Source organism: Gallinula chloropus, assembly GCF_964237585.1.
Source record: "Gallinula chloropus genome assembly, chromosome: 15".
NCBI lineage: Eukaryota > Metazoa > Chordata > Aves > Gruiformes > Rallidae > Gallinula > Gallinula chloropus.
In genome coordinates this window covers 6,376,974-6,395,201 of record NC_140100.1, presented here as the reverse complement: position 1 = coordinate 6,395,201, position 18,228 = coordinate 6,376,974, and the positions used below count along the sequence as shown (strand labels likewise).

At 51.8% G+C, this 18,228-nt stretch overlaps 1 protein-coding gene across 1 annotated transcript in view; it reads right to left on the bottom strand.

The window, feature by feature from the left end:
* Window positions 1-5,211: 5,211 nt before the first annotated feature.
* RNF216 (ring finger protein 216) overlaps window positions 5,212-18,228 on the bottom strand; it is a gene marked incomplete at its 5' end in the record, with an annotated part of 62,040 nt that continues 49,023 nt past the window's right edge. The window contains 4 exons of the mRNA XM_084270995.1: window positions 5,212-5,671; window positions 6,301-6,370; window positions 14,533-14,755; window positions 17,186-17,283. Coding sequence (XP_084127121.1) covers window positions 5,352-5,671; window positions 6,301-6,370; window positions 14,533-14,755; window positions 17,186-17,283 — 711 coding nt within the window. The 3' untranslated portion in view covers window positions 5,212-5,351. The remainder of the gene's footprint in view (window positions 5,672-6,300; window positions 6,371-14,532; window positions 14,756-17,185; window positions 17,284-18,228) is intronic.

Genomic DNA, 18,228 nt, shown 5'->3' with positions numbered 1-18,228 from the left:
TATCACAGCAGCCCCAGGGACAGGGCTGGCGTACGCCAGCACATGTCCCTGCAGAAGAGCCAGCAAGCCCACATCCCCCTCCCCATCCCCACCATGTACCTGGAAACGATGTTTTAGGGTGATTCCCATCTGGAAAGCCTCAGCCTTTCATCTCACAAAGCCCCACGCTCCTTGTGTCCCTCCTTGTGCCTCTGGCTCTGGAGGAGCATCGTAGACCCCCAAGGTGGGTCCATCCCAGCAGGTGCTCGCCCGAGGCTGGTCCTGTTGCTGTGCCTGGCAGGCAGGAGTGTTTTGGAATAGGGGGACACACAGAGCAAGCCCATATCGGGCAGGGGGCTTCATCCAGCCTGCCTCCAGCACCTGGGTCTCTGGTCCTTGCAGGAGCCCGTCTGGGTGATGCGACCTCCTGGGGCGGTGACTGGAAGCATCAGCTGCAGATTTTGGTTTACAGAATAGAGAAGTTCCTTAGCAAACTTTGCACAGTGATACTTGCTCAGTAGCTTTGTGGTTTTGCTTCCCCCCCCCTCCCTTCCTTCTCCTACAATACTGGAACAGCGACACAAATCGCTGAGCACCTGATGCTGAATTAGGAACTGCCCGTTCCCACGGGCTTCCCCCAAGGAGAGCAGCTCCCGGTCCTGCTCCCCATCCCCTGGGGCACCTGGGCTCAGCCTCTTGTCATCACAGCCCTACTGGAAAAGGAAAAAAAAAAGATGAAAAAAGACAAAAAAAAAAGACAAAAAAAAAAAAGACCAAAACAGTATTTTTGTTAGTCTCTATTTATATACGCTCCCTGTGGCACTGCGTCCCCGGCTGTTGTCCGTACTAGGTCTGCGTTAGAGATTCCGCTGTTTGTAACGGGTGATGCCGACGTGTTTGTTAGGGTGTTGAAGGGCACTTTATCCTTTGGGGCCTTCCCAGGGCTGGGATTTGCTCCCTGTGAACACACCAAGGAGCCTTTTCGCTCGTGGGTCCCCTCTGGGGAGGGAGCACCCATGCGTGTTGTTCCCATCCCCTCTGCGCCCCATGCCAAGGGTGCTCATGGCATCGCTGCCGTGCCAAACCAGGGCCGGTCCCTATCGCCAGAGGTATGGTAGGGGCTCGTCAGCCTTAAAGCCATGTGGAGGGGTAACCCGGAACCCTCCGTAGGAGCTTGGTGCTAAACTCCCAGCTGGGAGAGCGAGTGACCTGTCCCCTACCAGGGGGCACGCGGGCCGGGGTCCCTCCCCGGCGCAGGGGATCCCAGCTGGGACTCTACCTCGGCTCTGCGCTTACATCCAGGGGCTGCCTGTGCTCGCACGGGCTCCACGCGCCCGCCCGGGGACCACGATGCCTCTTGAAGGACCGAGTGTCTTGATGAAGCCCTGAGTGACCCTGTGACTTGGCACACACACTTCTCGCTGGCCTTCACCCCCTGCTCCCCCAATTCTGTGTCGCCTCCTCCCCGTCCCCCGGTGTAACTCCCGCTCTGGCTTCTTCTGTGTGACACTAGGTCAACATCTCTCCTGTCTCCTTTTATCGGGTGTCGTGACTCTCTGGAAACATCTCACTCTGAAGATTTAAGTTTTGGGTTCTTTTGGGGTTTTTTTTTGGGGGGGGGCTTTTGGTTTTTTTTATTATTATTTTTTTTTTGTAAGTGCCATTTGTATAACTTAAAAAACCCAAAAATAGCTTCAAATGGAGAAAGATGAATTAAAAATAAAACCTGCATTCGGATACGAGCAGCAGCGTGTGGTCTGTTGGGGTGGCAGCAGCTTTCCACTGAGGAGCACAGCTCCGGGCAGGGAGTGCTGGGAGGGGGGGCAGAGGCTTTGGGGTCAACTCAAGAGTCCAAGCTGGCTCTAGAGACCCTGGAGGATTTTGGGTAGGGGGTGGAAATGGTGACCCACAGGCTCATCTCCATAAAGCAGGCTCCAAGCCACAGCTGACTGGGGGCTGAGTCACCTCTGGAGATGCTCAGAGCAGAGTTAATCCACTGGGCCCAGAGGCAGCTTTGAGGATGGGTGAGCCACGGGGGGACCCTGCCCCCCTTTCCCATTTCCTTTTGCTTTTAAAGCCAAATTCCCTATTTACCATCACTCCAGCATGGGGTGGGGAAGGTCCCCCCAGCCGTTCCCCACACCATACACATCCTGGTTTCCATTTGGAGCGACTGGAAACCATTTTCTCTCCCATCCAGTTTTTCCCCAGGAGCATGTGGAACACATTGAGCTTTTCCAGGAGGGTCAAACGGGTTTGTGCCTGCGAGACTTCAACCACACAGGCTGCAGGTCTGGCACAAGGGCCCTGCCCATTCCACGCTGCAGCCAGGCATCAGCCCCAGCACCAAGTGGGTGCAGGAGGGATGAGGTGAGGGACACACACACAAGGGATGATGTTTTGGCTGTAACAAAGCACAACAGGTAAAAGCCAGATTGCACAAATTTATTTACAAAAATTCAAATTACAATATAATACAGGAACTTTTTACACACAGAATAGCCCAACAGGTTACTACTGGAAGGTCAAGAAAAATATTTTTTGTCTTTTTTCCCCCCCCCTTTTTTTTTTTTTAATAAACCACCTATGTGTTTTCCCCTATCGTTATACAAAGTTGCAGAACATGCACATCTTTACAGGGTTTCTGTCTTTTAATATAACGTTTTGCTAAGTGCAAATACTACAAGTATTTCTCTCCACCTTTAAGGCAAGTAGAACGGGACGCTGCAGTTAACTGTATGGAGTACCTGGTGAGGGACCGGCCTGGGCACAGCAACCACCCTGCTGCTTCTGAAAGGATAGATGGTTCCAAGGATGGTGGGGCAGGAGGGAAATGGGATGTGGGAGTTAGGGACCTGATAGGGGGTAGCTTTGTTGGGGTCCCAGCTGTCCCGATGCCCCAGCTGCGGAGCAGTTTTTGGGGAAAGGTGGAGTGTCTGGAGCCCAGTGTCACCCCAGGGCCGGGCAGAGGGCTCAGCCAGCTCAGGGCTGGCAGAGCGAGCGCCCATCTCTCCCTGACACAAACAAGCCCACAGCTTGTGGGACAACAGCCCCCTCTCTCCCCCTTACCTCTACTGAGCTCCTCCAGGACCGTGACAGCTGAAGACATCACAAAGCAGGACAGACCACAGGCACCACCCTCCATCCCTCTTGCTCCATCCCAGCACATCCCTCTTGCCAAGGCTCAGCTCAGCTCTTGACACACACACCAAAAACCAGGGTGTGAGCACAGGCTCTGGCCACTGCTCCCAGCCACGGAACACAGCCCACTCAGGCCACCAAATCCACAGCCAAGCTGCATCCCAGCTGCCTGGACCCCCTGCACACGCTCCAGGGAGCCCAGAGGGCTCGTCCAAGCCCCTAAGGTCTCGTCTGTTAAAAACCCAGGATGCCACATGCAGTTCCTCTGACCCAGGTCTATCCTCTTGCTTCTCACTAAGGCTGGGAAGGACAGCCCTTTCCAAACCCAACGGGACACCCTGCCCTGCCTACTGCAGGAATCACACACTGCAAGCTGGGATTGAAACTGGGCTGGGGCCCAGCCGAGCAGCAAGTGGCAAAAGCTCCTGCAGTGCCCAGACCACTTCCAGAAACAAATTAAAATTAAAAGAGTAAGGATAGCAGCAAGGGAATACTGCTCAGTTCTTAATGCTGGAGACACCACAGTGCTGAGGAGCTGGGACACAGCACTCTGCAGGAATGCCCGACCCATGGGTGATGCCCAAGAGTGAAGAAATTGCTAACTCAGCTCCAAAAAGCATGAAAATCCCCTCTGGGAGACCCTCCTGGGCCACAGAGGATGCTCTGGAAGCTGCCTCTCCCTGGGAGCATCCCAACAGCCCATGCCCATCGCTTGCTGTGCTGGGAGCAGTTCCAGGGAGCTCCAAGGTTTGGCAGAACCAAGAGGCGGAGAGGGGGAGTTTTACCTAAGCCCAAATAAACCCAAAACAACCACTGCAACGCTCAAATTCCGGGGAGGGAAAGCGCACCCCAGAGGTTTTCAGCAGGACAGAGTAGGACACTGCCCAGACCAAGCCACACCAGCACAACCAGGCTGTAGAAGTTACCCCAGCATTCCCAGGAGGAGGGTTTGTTTTCCACCCCAGCCCTTCTCTCCTCCGAAGGGGGCCTGTACCCAGACAGCCCAACCAAGGGCTGTGGGGAAGGGGCTTTGTGCCAACGCTCCTCCCACAGCCCAGCAACCGCCCCTCCACCTCTCACAAGGAAGATCTTTCCCTGAACCACTCACTCCCTAAGCCCATCAAAACTCACATTTGCCTTTTAACACACTTTTCCAGAGCCAATTAAAGCCGAAACACACATTTTTTGGAAGTCCTTAAGCACAGTGGACACAGCCAGCTTCCCTCACACGAGGCTACAGCTGCAGGGGCTCAGCTACGGGGGGCTCCCGGCTCGCTGCCGGCCTGTGCAGCTACACGGGGGGCTCCTGCCACAGCACACACACTGCTGCCCAGGCATCTAACCAGGTACTTGGCCCAGCAGTTTTGACAACAAAAGGTGTGGGTTCGGCTCCAGGTGTTTCTCCAGCTGCTGGAAGGAAAGGAGGGGATGGGATTTGGGATGCTGGATGAGAGTGGCAAAGCCAAAGGCCACGTTTGGGCAGGTAAGGGGCACCTACTTGTGGGGGAAAATAATAAATATGGAGCCCTTCAAAGGGGGTAAGTTTGGTTCTGGCAAAGATTTGGGTGCTGGATTCTTCTGGTGCTTGCTAAAGCCCTGAGGGAGAATCCAGCTTTGGGTTGCCTGCCCTCAATCTGCTTGCAGAGTGAGAAATGCTGAGGACATGGCACTGACGTGGGTTTGAAGGGTTTATTTCTGCTGGGAGGTGCTAACAGGTTACAGGGATGCAGGAGAACACGGGAACTCCAGCCTCCTGCCCCTCTGCAGGCAGAAGGGCAGCTGGCTCCTCTGACTTATTCCCAAAGGCCTCTCCTCCCTTCCCCCAAGACTCACTTGGTCATGCAGCAGCTGCTCCAGCAAGCAGGAAGGCAGGATGTGTTTTTGGGAAGTCCCTGAGGAACGGCTGCATCCCTGTACTCCACAAAGCCTCATTTTCCCCTCCCAACAGCTGCCCCACTGGGCTCTGCCAAAGGAAAATATCTGGATGCCCAATGTAGGGAGAGAGCCCTGGAAACGCAGCGCTGAGCCCTGCCACAGCTCAGCCTGAAAGGTTTGGCTGCAAAGGTTCAGAGAAGCTCTAGAGAGGGGTGCAGTGCAGGTATGCTGTGTCAGCAGGCCTCCTTGCAGCTGGCTAAAGGAACCGGGGTGGGGGCTGGAGCGGGAAGAGGGGTGACATTGCTGGGGTGGCTTTGCCCTGCAGTGACTCTACTCTAAGTGCTGTTTGAGCCGGGTCAGAACCGGTGTCGGGGCTGAGGGCCAAAGTGCATAGGCAAGTTGTGCTCCAGCGGAACGTTGATCTGGGGGAAGTCGTAGTTCACCCTCATGTTGGGTAAGGGGGGCACGTAGGGGGCAGGGATGGGCCCGATGTTGAGGGGGATGTTGTTGTACATGGGACGGACAGGAGGGAGCGGGAAGGGAGGGTGCACGAAGGGGTAAGGGGGCATCCTGGGCTGATGGAGGTTATGAGGAACAGGTCTAGGGATGACCTCGATTCTCTGGATTTTCTCCACGGGCTTTTCTGCAGGAGGGCCGATCCGCTTGAAGCTGTTCTCTGCAGAGGGGGGACAGACAAGAACCCGTCATCCCACCAACACCAAACCCATCAAGTCCACGGTTTTGCCTTTGCAACTGGCACCCTCTGGCCCCAGGACATTCCTTGGCACACTCTTCCTCAGCATCGCTCCCTGCTCCTTCCATGCTCCAGAAGTGCAGCACCAGCTTTGCAGGCTGGCTCCTTTCCTCAATACCATGCCACAGACAGCAACCACCACCTTTTGCAGGGCAGCCCCTTTCATGCCCCTGTGCTCACCCCCCACCCAGAGCACAGAGGTTTTGCTACCCCTCAGCTCCTTTGCCAAGCAGAGAGGAAGGAGAACAGCTCTGTGCACCCAGGACACGTGGTGCCACATGTGAGCCAGACACCCATAGTGCCCCAGCACACAGCACCGCTTTGAAGCCAGACCCATTCCCAGGAGGGACAGGGTGACAGCTTGTGCTCCTCTCCAGAGCAAGATTTGGGTGATGCCTGGCGCAGCACAGCAATGCATGGAGAAGCCTGCAAACAGGCAGGTTGTGGGGAAAACCCAAGGTAGATCCAGAGGCTTGGCAGGAGCCAGGAGCCCCGTGCTCTCCTGATGCACTCTGCCTGGTGTCTCAGTGCAGGTAAAGCCTGTGACTTACCCCCATTTTTCTTCTTTTGCTCCTCTTCTGCCTCCTTCTGAATCTCCTGAATTATCTTCTCATCGTCTTCCTAGAAACCACAGGAGTGTCAAGAGTCAGTGGTACAAGTCCCACCATGGCAACCTTCACACAGCTCTGCTTCTCAGCACCCAATCACGGGGGGAACGAAAGGTACGTTCGGCTGGACCGTCCTCCCTTGGGAGTGACTCAGGTTTAGTCAAAACCAAGGCTGAGACTAAAGGGGGAGCGCAGCACAAGCCGAGCCTACTCTCTGGAGTACGATTAAGAGGCTTTTCCAGGGAGATGACTGCTAAAATTCATTGACTTGATGGAAACCAGAGAACAGCAACCCAGCTCCGCCCAGCCGAGGCGCTGCTGGAGAGCAGTTAATCTTTTCAATGGCAAGAGGCTATTAAATATTTACGCTACACTGGCACTTCCAGAGGTTTTTGGCCCAACAGCTGGAATTAACACAGCTTAAATCCCGGCTCTAGTAGCTAAACAGTGCTGTGACGAGGCCATTTAGATCTTATCTGTAACTCTGAGGAGGACATAAATTGCAGTGTGTTTCTCTAATGTCTATCTAGAGGTTGTAGCAAGAATATTTAGACCCGCTACTCAACAAGAACAAGCCAGAAACTGAAACTGTCCTTCTGCCTCTCATCATCTGCCGTTCTCTCAGCCCAACGTAGCAGCAGAAGGCCAAAGCCTCAGGTGGCTGCAGGTATCTACAGAGCTAGCCTTCCCACCACGATGGACAAAGTCCTGGAAGAAGGCTATGCAACTCCTGAGCTAGGAGAGGCTTTGCCTGGAGGGAGAGCTGTGGGCACCAAGGGCTTGTAGGGTCCAGGCAGCTCTTGGGCTTCACACCAGCACTGACCTAAAACCAGAGAATCACCCTGACCCACGTCAGCACCGGCTGTCCCCTCCCAACAACGGCTGTGAAAACAGCTCTTAGGGTAACGACACCAAGGAACTGAGGAGACAACTCCCTCCTCGTGCCAGGCAGCAGATGCTCCGCTGGCCATATGTGCAGCGATGGCAACAGAGATCCTCCTGCTCTCTGCTGGGCCGCATCTGCTGCTGCTTCGTGTCCACTGGGACCAGGCACTACCTGGAGCTCTCAGAAAACAAATGCGCCTCCCAGACAGCGTCCGTACTCGTGTCAGGAGGTATTAGGGAAGAAGGCCAAGAACAGGAGCTGCTGGGTGACGCACAGAACCCCCATGAGCCATCCTAGGTCTCCCTACATGCACAGGAGCGCTTGGTTTGGTTCATGGGGTCACCTGCAATGTGGCAGTGTGGCAGGAGGGACACCCCAAGCCCCACGTACCCCACAAGTACAAGACTTTCTGATGTTACTCATCCCAACTCCAGCACTGCCAAGCCTGTACTTTCCTTCCCAAACACTCTTCACATGGAGAGCACCCTCTCTTTCAGAGAGCTCTGGGGCCGAATCCGAAACACTTTACGCCCGCAGCCACGCTGGAATTATTTCAAGCCCAGCCAGCTTCCCAACCCCGATCTCACAGCCCTGCACACGTGCAACAGTAACGCCTGGGAACTCCATGAGATGTCCCCTCCTCCTGCCACCAGATAAGGTTTTTCCTTGGGAGATTGGAGTTACCCTTATCTGCAGAAAGCCAAACTCAATGCTTCCCTCCCTTATTCTGGAAGCCAATGTTTAAAATTAAGACTTTCCAGGACACACTTCGCCCCCACCCCACCCCCAAAGCGGGCTGCTTCCACGGGCTGGTAATTACAGCCTGTCTGTCTCCATAAGAGCTGCCAGAGAATGGCTCCTTGAGCCTACACAGAGCTCCTAACCACCCCCAGGTACCTGGCTGCGACAATCCCCAGCTGGAAAACAACCCAGGCACACTCTCCAACACGCAGCCAAACATCCCCTGCTCCTTTGCTGCCCAAGCAGCGCTCTCAAAGGGCAACCCCAAAGCTTCAAGATGTCCATTTATTTTTCTTCATGGAACATTTCTGTGCAATGCTGTTGAAAATGGAGACAGCTTCTTCTCCCATCATGCAGCTGATTACTGGAAACCATGCGCCCGAAGGCTTTGTGTTTAGTTATATGACAAGAAACATATTCTAAGCTCAACTGAACAACATCACCCCGTCTCCTCTCCTCACACAAAGGCAGAGACCTCTCCTCTTAAAGCCTGGGAACATAAAAACATTCCTTCTAACTTAAAAAGGCTTTACTTGAGTCTCAGATTGATTAACCCCCTGAAACAGCACTTTCCTGGGACACCACCATCCCACCACCACTTGAGATGCTGCAGCCCCCACAAACCCCATTGTTGAGACCACTCAGTCCTGCAGAAGTCAGGGGAGTGAGACACATCAACAACACAACTTTACGAGATCCTCCCGTGGAGAGGGCCCCAGTTTAAACTGCAGCTGACCTCTACGCTAATGAGGGATCGACAAAGCCATCTGCCCCTGGGGCTGGTGAGCCAGCTGCACACACACCCAAGGTGATGCTGGCTCCAATTACCGCATCTCCCTGAGCTCCGGGGAAATGTGCAACAGCAAAGCCCATCTGCCAGGTCCCCAAAACGGTATCTATCTTGCAAGGACAACATAAACCACATCCCATCGAATGCAACAGCCAGAGATCCCTACTCAACCCCATCCCCTCTCAGTCTTCAAGAGGGGGAGCACCCTGCAGCACACCCAGGGTGCATAAAACCAGCCCCGGATCGGGATGACGAGTTCCATGACCGCAAATCACAGCAGCGGAGTAACAAGCTGTATCTTCAGGAGCAGAAGTTACTGGCTTTGTTGCTTCTCTGCTGATAAAAGCATGTTCTCACACTGGAAGGCTGGGAAGCGTTTGTACTTAACCCCACATACCAAGCCTTGGCTTACAATTTTTTTTGCATCAGTGTATCTGGAAAACCAGCATCTGTTAATATCGAAGGGAGAAAAATCCACGGCACAAGGTGCACCTTCCTACCAAAGGAGCCACCATTGAAACTGGCAAGAGATGAAGACACAGTACAGCTCAATACCTGCAGGATTTAGGAAAGATCCATGTTCCAGACAGAACAAAAACCTAATGACACATACACAGAGAGATAGTTTTAGACTATTTGTGAGGGAAAGCTGATGCCAAAAGTTCTGGTTATTACATATCATACTGGCGCGGGTCATAATTTAAAAAACCCCAAATGTTCAACACATGCAACAGTGATTTTTGCAAACCCTCTCTAATTCTCTGAGAAGCAAAGGCTGGGTTTTGATTCCACAGTAATTGGAGATGACAGATTCATCTAAGGGTGAAGCACCCACACCAAGCCCCAAGTTTTCATCAGCGCGCTGCTGGCTGGCTGCTGCGATAAGAAACCGTTCGATGGCACAGGGGGCAGAGGCTGCAGCACGAGTTCCAAAGCCTCTTGTGTCCGTTTTCCTGAGCGGGTTCAAGTCCCTTAATAAAGGATTAGATTATAATTTTAATAGCCTGTTCGCAGGCTGTGTGGATTGAAGGGATTTATCTTGTCAAGGTAACAGTCATCTTCCTGTCAGCTGCCTTGCCTGCAGCAAAAGAGAAAGAAAAAGGCGCAGAAAGCAGCCCCCCCAAACCCTGGGGGGGGGGGGGGGTGCTCAGCCCACATGCTTTTTGAGCAAGGATGTAACTTGGCTCTCCTCCCAAGAGAGAAAATGCTACAGCGTGGCCCTTCCCTGTGCTCCGCTGCATCACGGGAGAAGGGAGGTGGCCAAGAGAAGAATGCAAAGGATCTATAAGATGTATTCACCCTTCTTATCTGCAAACGCTGTGGAAAGCAAACGCTGTTATTAATAGCTGCTGCATTTTTAAGTGGCCAAACAGGACCAAGCTTCCCCCACACCTGGCCACAGGATGCTCTTTGTAGGAACCGTCTCCAGTCCCTGTAGCCAAAAAGCCAAACATTCATCCCCAGCCAGCGTGAGAGGGGCTGAGACCCTGCCTGTGTGATCTATGAAAAGATCTGGGCATGGAGGCGGCTTTTCTGTTCAGCCCTCTCCCATTGATCCCAGGGAATGCGGCGAAGACGGAGCCAATCACAGCAGGAAGGATGGCTCGGCTCTGTGGATGGATTAACTCCCGAGCTGGGCTGGGTTGCTAAGCAAGGCACCTTTTCATGGCAGGGACACAACACTGGTGCAGAGAAATCCCACCTGACATACACGCAGGGCCCAGCATGCAGGAAGAGCTGCCAGAGAACCCCACATCCCATGGAGAACACGAAGATAGAGCAGCAATGAAGATAAAAAGCTCTGCAAGTCACACAGAGACAACTCCCCCCCCCCCCCAATAAAACCTCCTCTTCCCAGAACAAAAGTACATTGACAAAGCTTTAGGAAAGCTCTGTTTTTATCTGCCATGCTTCTCATTATCTTTAATTATGAAGTGTCACAGGAAAACGGCTGCCCGCCTCCTGAAAGAGCGAAAACAGGAGACCTGGTGACTATTTCTGGGCTGTGAAACCCCTCCCCTGTCTTTAGAAAGTGCCTTCCCCACCTCCTCCCCCCCCCCCTTTCTGGCTTTTCAGCGCTTTCTTTTTCCACATACGTGTGGCCACAGCCGTTCCTAATAAACTTGAAATGATTTTTCACGACAGAGGCTTCCAAAGGACTAAGGGGTTTTGTTTCAAATCATTCCCAGATCAGCTGCGGAGAGCCTGAGCAAGAACAGGCATCGGGCTGTCTCCGGCGTGTTCCTCCATGCAGCAGGAAGCAGGGGATAAAAGCTGTGTTGTAACTGGAACAGGGCATCCGCAGTGCTGCAGGAAAAGGGGGGCCGCCACAGGGATGAGGAACACGCCGGCGTTTCAAGGGAACGCGGAGTTATTTTAGCAACAGGCAATTCCTTATCGCTGGCTGGCTGTGAACACCACAGATTAACTGTGTGCTTATGATTAAGGCAGTTATAGCACCAAAAAACCCCTCCTCTCTCCAAACACCCTAAGCTTAGGGGTGCTTCTTCCCTCCTTTCTGAATCCTAGAGGCAGTGCTGTGTGCTTCATTCATGCATTTGAAGTTTTACACCCTTTTTGCTCCACATCTTCTAGCGCTGGAAGGAGGGATAATTGCAAACACCTTAAACTGATTCATCTCCTGCTTTGAGTTTTAATGATGGGCTTTTGGGGGTCTTTTAACAGTTTGCTGAAGACATCTTAAAACTTGAAAGCCCAAAAAAAGGCCTTTATGCGTTATTATTGATAGCCCAAAGATGAGTATTCAATTAAAACCAACACATGTGAGAGCAGAGCTGGGTTTACCAGAACAGAATGCATTAGTCAAATTGCACTGAGGGATTTCAGCCTCAGATTTGCACCCCCTATACTTAGAAAACAGGGAGAACGCAGCCCCCGAGTCCCAGAGCCTGTTGTTTGCAGAGCCAATTCTCACCGCTCCATCCCGAGCTTTGTCTCTGGCAATATTGCATCAGCCCCTCCCGCAGCCAGCAAGGTCTGGTGAGCGGAGCCAAAGCCAGCACGGGCTGCAGAACAAGCACACGAGGACTTCTGGCCAAGCAGCTTAGTGACAAGAGCTCCTGGCCCGTGTTCATGTCCTAGGGGGGTGCAGGGCACCGATTAGCTCTAGAAGAAACGCGGCGATTAAGCGATTACTGGCTGCTACCCTGGAAGCTGCTGACCACAGCTTGATTGCAGCTTGTCTCTGAGCCAGCAAATATTGCACCGATACTTCTAAATCAGCCTCTGATTACAGCATGGGACAAGATTTTAACTGAGCTTTTATTGTGGGAAATTCTGAAGCGTCTGCTTTACTCTCTCAAGATCATCTGAGACAAAGACTAACAGATGCTGCAGTTCCTAAAGGACTGTCTTTGATTTGGTTTTCACCCAAGCTGATGAACAGGTTTACTGGTGCTTTCTCAAGAACCGTTTCTGAGTCAGGAAGCATTAAACATCTGGCAAAGAACAAAGGTTCCTTCTTTTAAAGAAACCCAAATTTAGCTGTAAATAACGGAGACCTAAAATAGACCCTTCAGAAAGGTGTGAAATTATTACCCAGGTCTGACAGAGCTGAGGTCTGCCCATGGCACTGTGACTGTGCCACCAGTCTGCTGTGAAGACAGTTCTGCAGTTGAACGTGTACTCAAACGCATCAGAAATCAGATGAGGAACATCCCATCACCCTCTGGCAGCCAAGCTTAGGTGCCACCCATGTACCCCTGCCGTTCTGTAGCAAAGCCCAATCCAGGGAGAGGAGCAGCAGCTCCAAAGCGATGGGCTCCAAATTCCACGGGCAACGAGATGACCCAGCCTCATGTTCTCTGCACTGGCACACGCAGGGCACAGCTGCCAACACGTGTGAACCCACACTAGATCCTCTCTTCCTACATACACAGCATCAGCTGTCTACTGACTTCAACAGGATGGAAGACATGGAGCCAGAAGAGGGAACAGAGGAGTTGAGAATGGCATGAGAAGATGCTGGGATCCCTCAGATGGACTTTGTCCCTGACAAAGGATGAGACACTACTGATGCAATGACGTTTTGCTCTTTCATATCCCCAAGCCAAGATTACAAATTTCAGCCCTACCACATTAACTCCTGTTTACATGTCCCACAGGAGAGGGCAGATCACCCAGGTGGGACTGGGTTGGGGTCACTGAGCCCCTTCAGAAGGGGCACGGCAGACACACATCTCCATCATTTCAGTCTCAGAAGCCAAGAGCTGACCTTCACCTTACTCTCTGCACGACAGCAAGAACAGTCACCCAACTTCACCTCCCCAGCCCACCAGCACTCTGTCTCAAAAAAGAAAGGAAAAAAAAATAGGGGGAAAAAAAAAAGGAGCAGGCAGTGCCAGGTCTTTGCTGACGGTGGGAAATTTCTCTTTGCCACAATATTGGTTAATTAGAGAGCTGGAAGGGGCCTGGTGACAGTGCAGCCTTTGTGCTGCTTCTTTATTTATTTATTTTAAAGTACAGTACGAGCTTTTTGAGAGGCCTCATGTTTTCTCTGGCTCTGAACAAATGCCATCACCCAGCATAATCAGCAGCCTGATGGGAACAAAGGACGCCAGCGCTGCCGAATCCTGAATTGCATCCTGGTGGAAAACAGGGAGGAGTGGGACAGGAATCTGAGGACCGAGACAGGAATCTGAGGAGTGCATAACCAGGTGTCAGAAACGCTGCAGGGTGCCTGGAAGGAGGTGTCTGTGTTTAGTTTAACACCTTACATCGATGGGATAACACAGGGAATAAAGGCAGGCAAGGACTAGGAAGTTTACACTGGGTGGGACATAATGGGGAGATTCCAAGAGCCTGCAAGTAGAAGGGAGAGATTTAGAGTGGCTTTTCCTCTGCTCCATGCAAGCACAGGACTGTACCTATCATCTGCAGAACAAGGGGCTGGCAGCAGCCTCTGCAAGCTCTCTGCAAGCTGCAGCAGTCTGAGACAAAGAAGCATTGGAAAAATGAAGCTCAGATGAGCCCTGGGAACGCAGCTCCACATTCAATCGGCTCCACCGATTGCCAAATCCAGGAAATTCAACTCCTGCTCCTACCTACTCCCCTTCCAGATTTCTGGTCTATGAAGACCTCTATTTACAGAGATGCTGCACTAAGTTTTCCCATGCTCGTCACAGCTACAAGCTGTATTAAGTTACTCCATCTTCCCTTACAGCTCAGGCCATGGCTCATTTCTTCCTTTGCAGCTGTTGACAACAGCTGTGAGAACGGACCCAACTGTAACCTCAGCCCCTCAGCCTGTGGGCAGAGTTCACCGTCTCTGCCAAGGGACTCTCAGAGCGAGCAGAAGATCTGGGCACCAAAGTGACATGACTCCCCTTGTGTTCTGACACAAAGCTGTACCAACCTGTAACTGGGCTTCAAAACCAGGAATGGGGCCCAGTAATCCCAACACTGGCTACCGAGCCCAGTACCAGCACACAGTCCCTCAAACCAGCTCCTACCACGAAACCACTCTGCAGGACAGCGCTCTGAGCGCTTCCAACCTCATCTACCAGGGGCTGGCTTTCCCCAAAGCAACACCAGCCCCTTCCCAGTTGTGGTCAGAGGTGACTCTGTGCTGATGCAGGCTTCCAGTGCGATTTTTAGCTGCCTCAGGAGAGGAAAAGAGTTGTGCTGCCTAAAACCAGTTGTTTTCCTCTGGTGGAAGACATGTATTTCAACACTGGCTGCACAGAATGGTAATTAAAATCAGAGCACGAAGCGTTCGCAAGAGTCCTTCGTTACTTACTGTGGGATCTGTCCAGAGGGAGCACTTTGCACAGTCCTGGCAGGGAGCCCCGGGCGAGCGGGGGTGCTGGCAGAAGTGGTCGTACCCGTTAATGGCAGCGCGGCAGAGGTAGCACATCTGGGCACCGCAGCGGCAGGACATGCGGTTGCAGCCCTCTGATTTGATCAGGCCCGTCCCGCACTTGTGGCATTTCCTAATGCGGGCAGCTGTCATCTTCTCTTCTCTGCAACGCAACAGGAGGGAGAAGAATTAAGAGATGAGACCTTCGCAGTCACCAGCCCGTGGTAACATTACTGCCACCTCACCCCAGTGATGCTTTAACCCCCCTTTCCCAGTGCACTTCTCCCCTTCTCTTTCCTCCAACATCACCCCGCCCCAGTCCGCTGCTGTTCCAAGGAGGTCTGGGCTCAGCTCCACTTGGAGCTGACCCACAACAACTCAAGAACAAGTTAAGTGAAAGAAAGTCAATCACTGGCTGCACACTGCCGGCCCAGTCCCAGTTTCCATGCGAGCTGGAACGCCGCGGTGCCCGGCTCTGGCTCGGGAGGAATGTAAGCTGTGAGTCGAAGGACCAAAAGGCACGTGGGTGCTTGACTTGGCTGTGGAGAAACACAGCCTGGGAGATAAAGCTCAGGAAAAGAAAACCCTTGGCTGTCATCTGCTAGCTAGTTTTACGTTTGCCTGTTGCTCTGGCTATAAAGTTACCACAACCATTTATAGATATATATAATCTTTAATATTTATAACCAGATTCATTTGGTTTTTGTTACATTAAAATCAGCAACTGAAAAAGAATCACATTTTTCTGGGCTTTGCCTGGTCTCTTTAAGATTCCCTACACACATTTTCCAGTGGTGACTGCTTCAGGCTTGAGATTGGTTTTACTCTAACAGCACAAACGGGAATCAAGGGCAAAGCGCGGTCCCTGTCCCCGAGAGACATCCTGGCAGCGACACGCGCTCAGTGCAAAGGCACAGCTCACAGCAATGCTATTTTGGCCCAGAAATGGGAGGAAAGCCTCAGTCATTTAATTAAAAGACTTAAGAATATAAGTTGTCATCCTAAGGGCCAATTTTCTGACCGCTGGAGATCATGTTACAGTTTAATTCACAACCTAGAAGTGAAATCTGATGACAGAAGAGTAACGAGGCTGATTTCATTGAGGCAAGCACAGTTCTCTGGCTGTGCTGACCTGACAGCAGGGAACGATCTTCCCTAGCCAGGCATCTCCACCCAACCCCTTTAGTGGACCTGCAAAGTCAACATATGTTTGGGAGATGACAGGGAGGTATTTGTGAGGAGGATCACAGCAGCAAACCAGGCTACAGCACAGCCCCACAAACCGCTCCGTCAGCGCAACCGGAGGAGCAGGGAACGGCGAGGTGGGAACTTCAGCTGCCTCGCAGCCACACCAAGCTCCCACGCAGTTATACCTGGTGTGACCTGCACCCAGGAGCTTGGAGAAACACTAAAAATAGAGACAAAAAAAATAGAGCTTGAGCTTGACTTTCCTCCGAGCTGCAGCTGCTCTTCCCTCCGCTACTCAACAGGATGCTGCCGATGCAGATTTTCTTTTCCTTGTGTTTTTTTTTTTTTGGAAAGTTTGAGCAAGGCAGGAAGCTTGGCCTGACCTCCAGCTGTGCTTCCCTTTCCTTATGCAGGGCTTCAAAAGGAAGTTATTATTGTGCCAGGCAGTAAGACTCATCTATCCATAGCAACGTTCTGCTAAGGTTTTGAAACTGGGTTGGTTTTCTTTTTCCTTATTAGGGACATAATTCATTCCTCTTCCCTTTCCACCCTGCTTTCCTACAGGGAAAGGAGAAGCAGAGGAAAAATGTAGAATCAAATGTGTAAAGATTTTGTTCTGAACTTGGGACAGTGGGATGAGCAAAGAACAGTCATTCAGCCTCTCAATGGTGGTAAAGCTTTCCAGCCTTTCCTCATCCCAGAGAGACTAAATCAGAAAGGAAATGGGGGGGGACAATGTGGACAAGTCTCATTTGGCTGGACCTGACATGCAGCTCCATGGATGAGTTTAAAGGCAGAAACTTCTGTTGTTTACTGCAGCTAGTGAGAGATGAAACTTTAGGAGATTCGAGGAAACACTCGAGATTGACCCCTGAGTACTTTAAAACACACCAATTCCAACAAAGACATGCTTCTGGAAGAAAAAACATCCCCTCCCATGGAGCCAGAGAGCTCAGTACCTGAGCAAACTGCTCATTGTCACCAGTCCAGATTTTCAAGGGGTAATAAGGACTCCCTGTGACTTGCGCAACACCTCCCTTCTTCCCCGCAGCAACGCTAATGGAGGTTTCTCACCTCGGAGCAGGACCAGGTGCCAGTCTGAGAGACACCGAGACACCGGGCCAGCCAGAGGAACAGGCTGGTCTGGTGACAACTTTCCCACGTTCTTCAATTACCAGCTGGATGGGCCGCCAAGTGTCTTTCACAGAAAGAAATCCCATCCTGGGTGCCTTCTGGCCTCTCAGCTTTGACACCCCTAGGACCTGCCGGTAGCGGCACCCAGCAGAACTTTAGGGCCTCTGCAAGTCCCAAAACCAGAGGGGTTTCTCACCCCCTCCACACCAGAGTGTGCTGCCCTCCCTAGTTCAGCCACCCACGGTTTTGCCTGGTTGGGGAATTTCCTTACATGGATGTCCTGTATTTGATGTCATCCTTCTCAGCCAGCTGCTCACAGGTGAGGTTCATGTGCTCCTTCCACAGCCCCTGGCACTTCCGACATGTTTCCTGAGGTGGATAACAAGTATTAAAGAAAGAAAAGACCCAGCACACTGCTAACAGCATTAAGAATTGGAAAAAAATCCCATCTCTTCCCCCACCATGCTGCAGGTACCCAGTTGAGGGTACCTGGCAATATAGCACAGAGGTCTGCAGGCCTTTCCTCTACCAGGGACCTGGAGAAGTTAATCAATAATGAATCAAGGGTTTTTCCAAGGCATGAGAACTCAGGTACAATCCTAGTTCACCTAAACTCAGGGAACAGCTACTAAGTTCTCTGGTTACTGCCCCGAGGTGACTGCGCAGTGCCAAAGGACATCAGGTTCATCTGTTTCCTGGCCAAAGTCCTTCACCTGCATACAAAGGGCTTTAGTGCAGCTGCATCAAACCCTGACATCACTGTACGTACAAACAAGTCCATACTATGCTTTGTAAAACCTCAGAAAACAAAGTTAAAGCAGTTTATATGAGTAAATAGCTTAAAAAAAAAAAATCAAGATCTGGACAAATGTCCATAAACCAGAGGTGGGATATAAACAAATATTTATGGATTTAACCAGGAGAGTGGACCTGAACTCAGAGCAAGTGGCTGCACAATCCTGTTCTTGTACACTCTTTAGGAATCAGGCTGGAACCTGGGACTGGTAAAGCTGCATGGAGCAGGAGAGCTGTGGAGGCACTACTGGCACAGGAACACGGGCTAACGCTGGGGATACAGCTGATTTTTTCAGTTGGCTGGCCAAGGAAAACATAATTTTGTTTTGGGTCAAACAAGAGATTTTTCCTTTAATTTAAGGAAGATTAAAAAAGATCCAAATCAAACTTGGAAAAAGTGCATGTTTCACAATCCAACTGTTTCATCTTCAGGATGGCTGGGGCTCAAGCTTTCAAATCCAACTTTCTCCCCCCCGGCAGGAAAACCCATATGGCTGTGAAGCATCCTCTTCCCTTCCA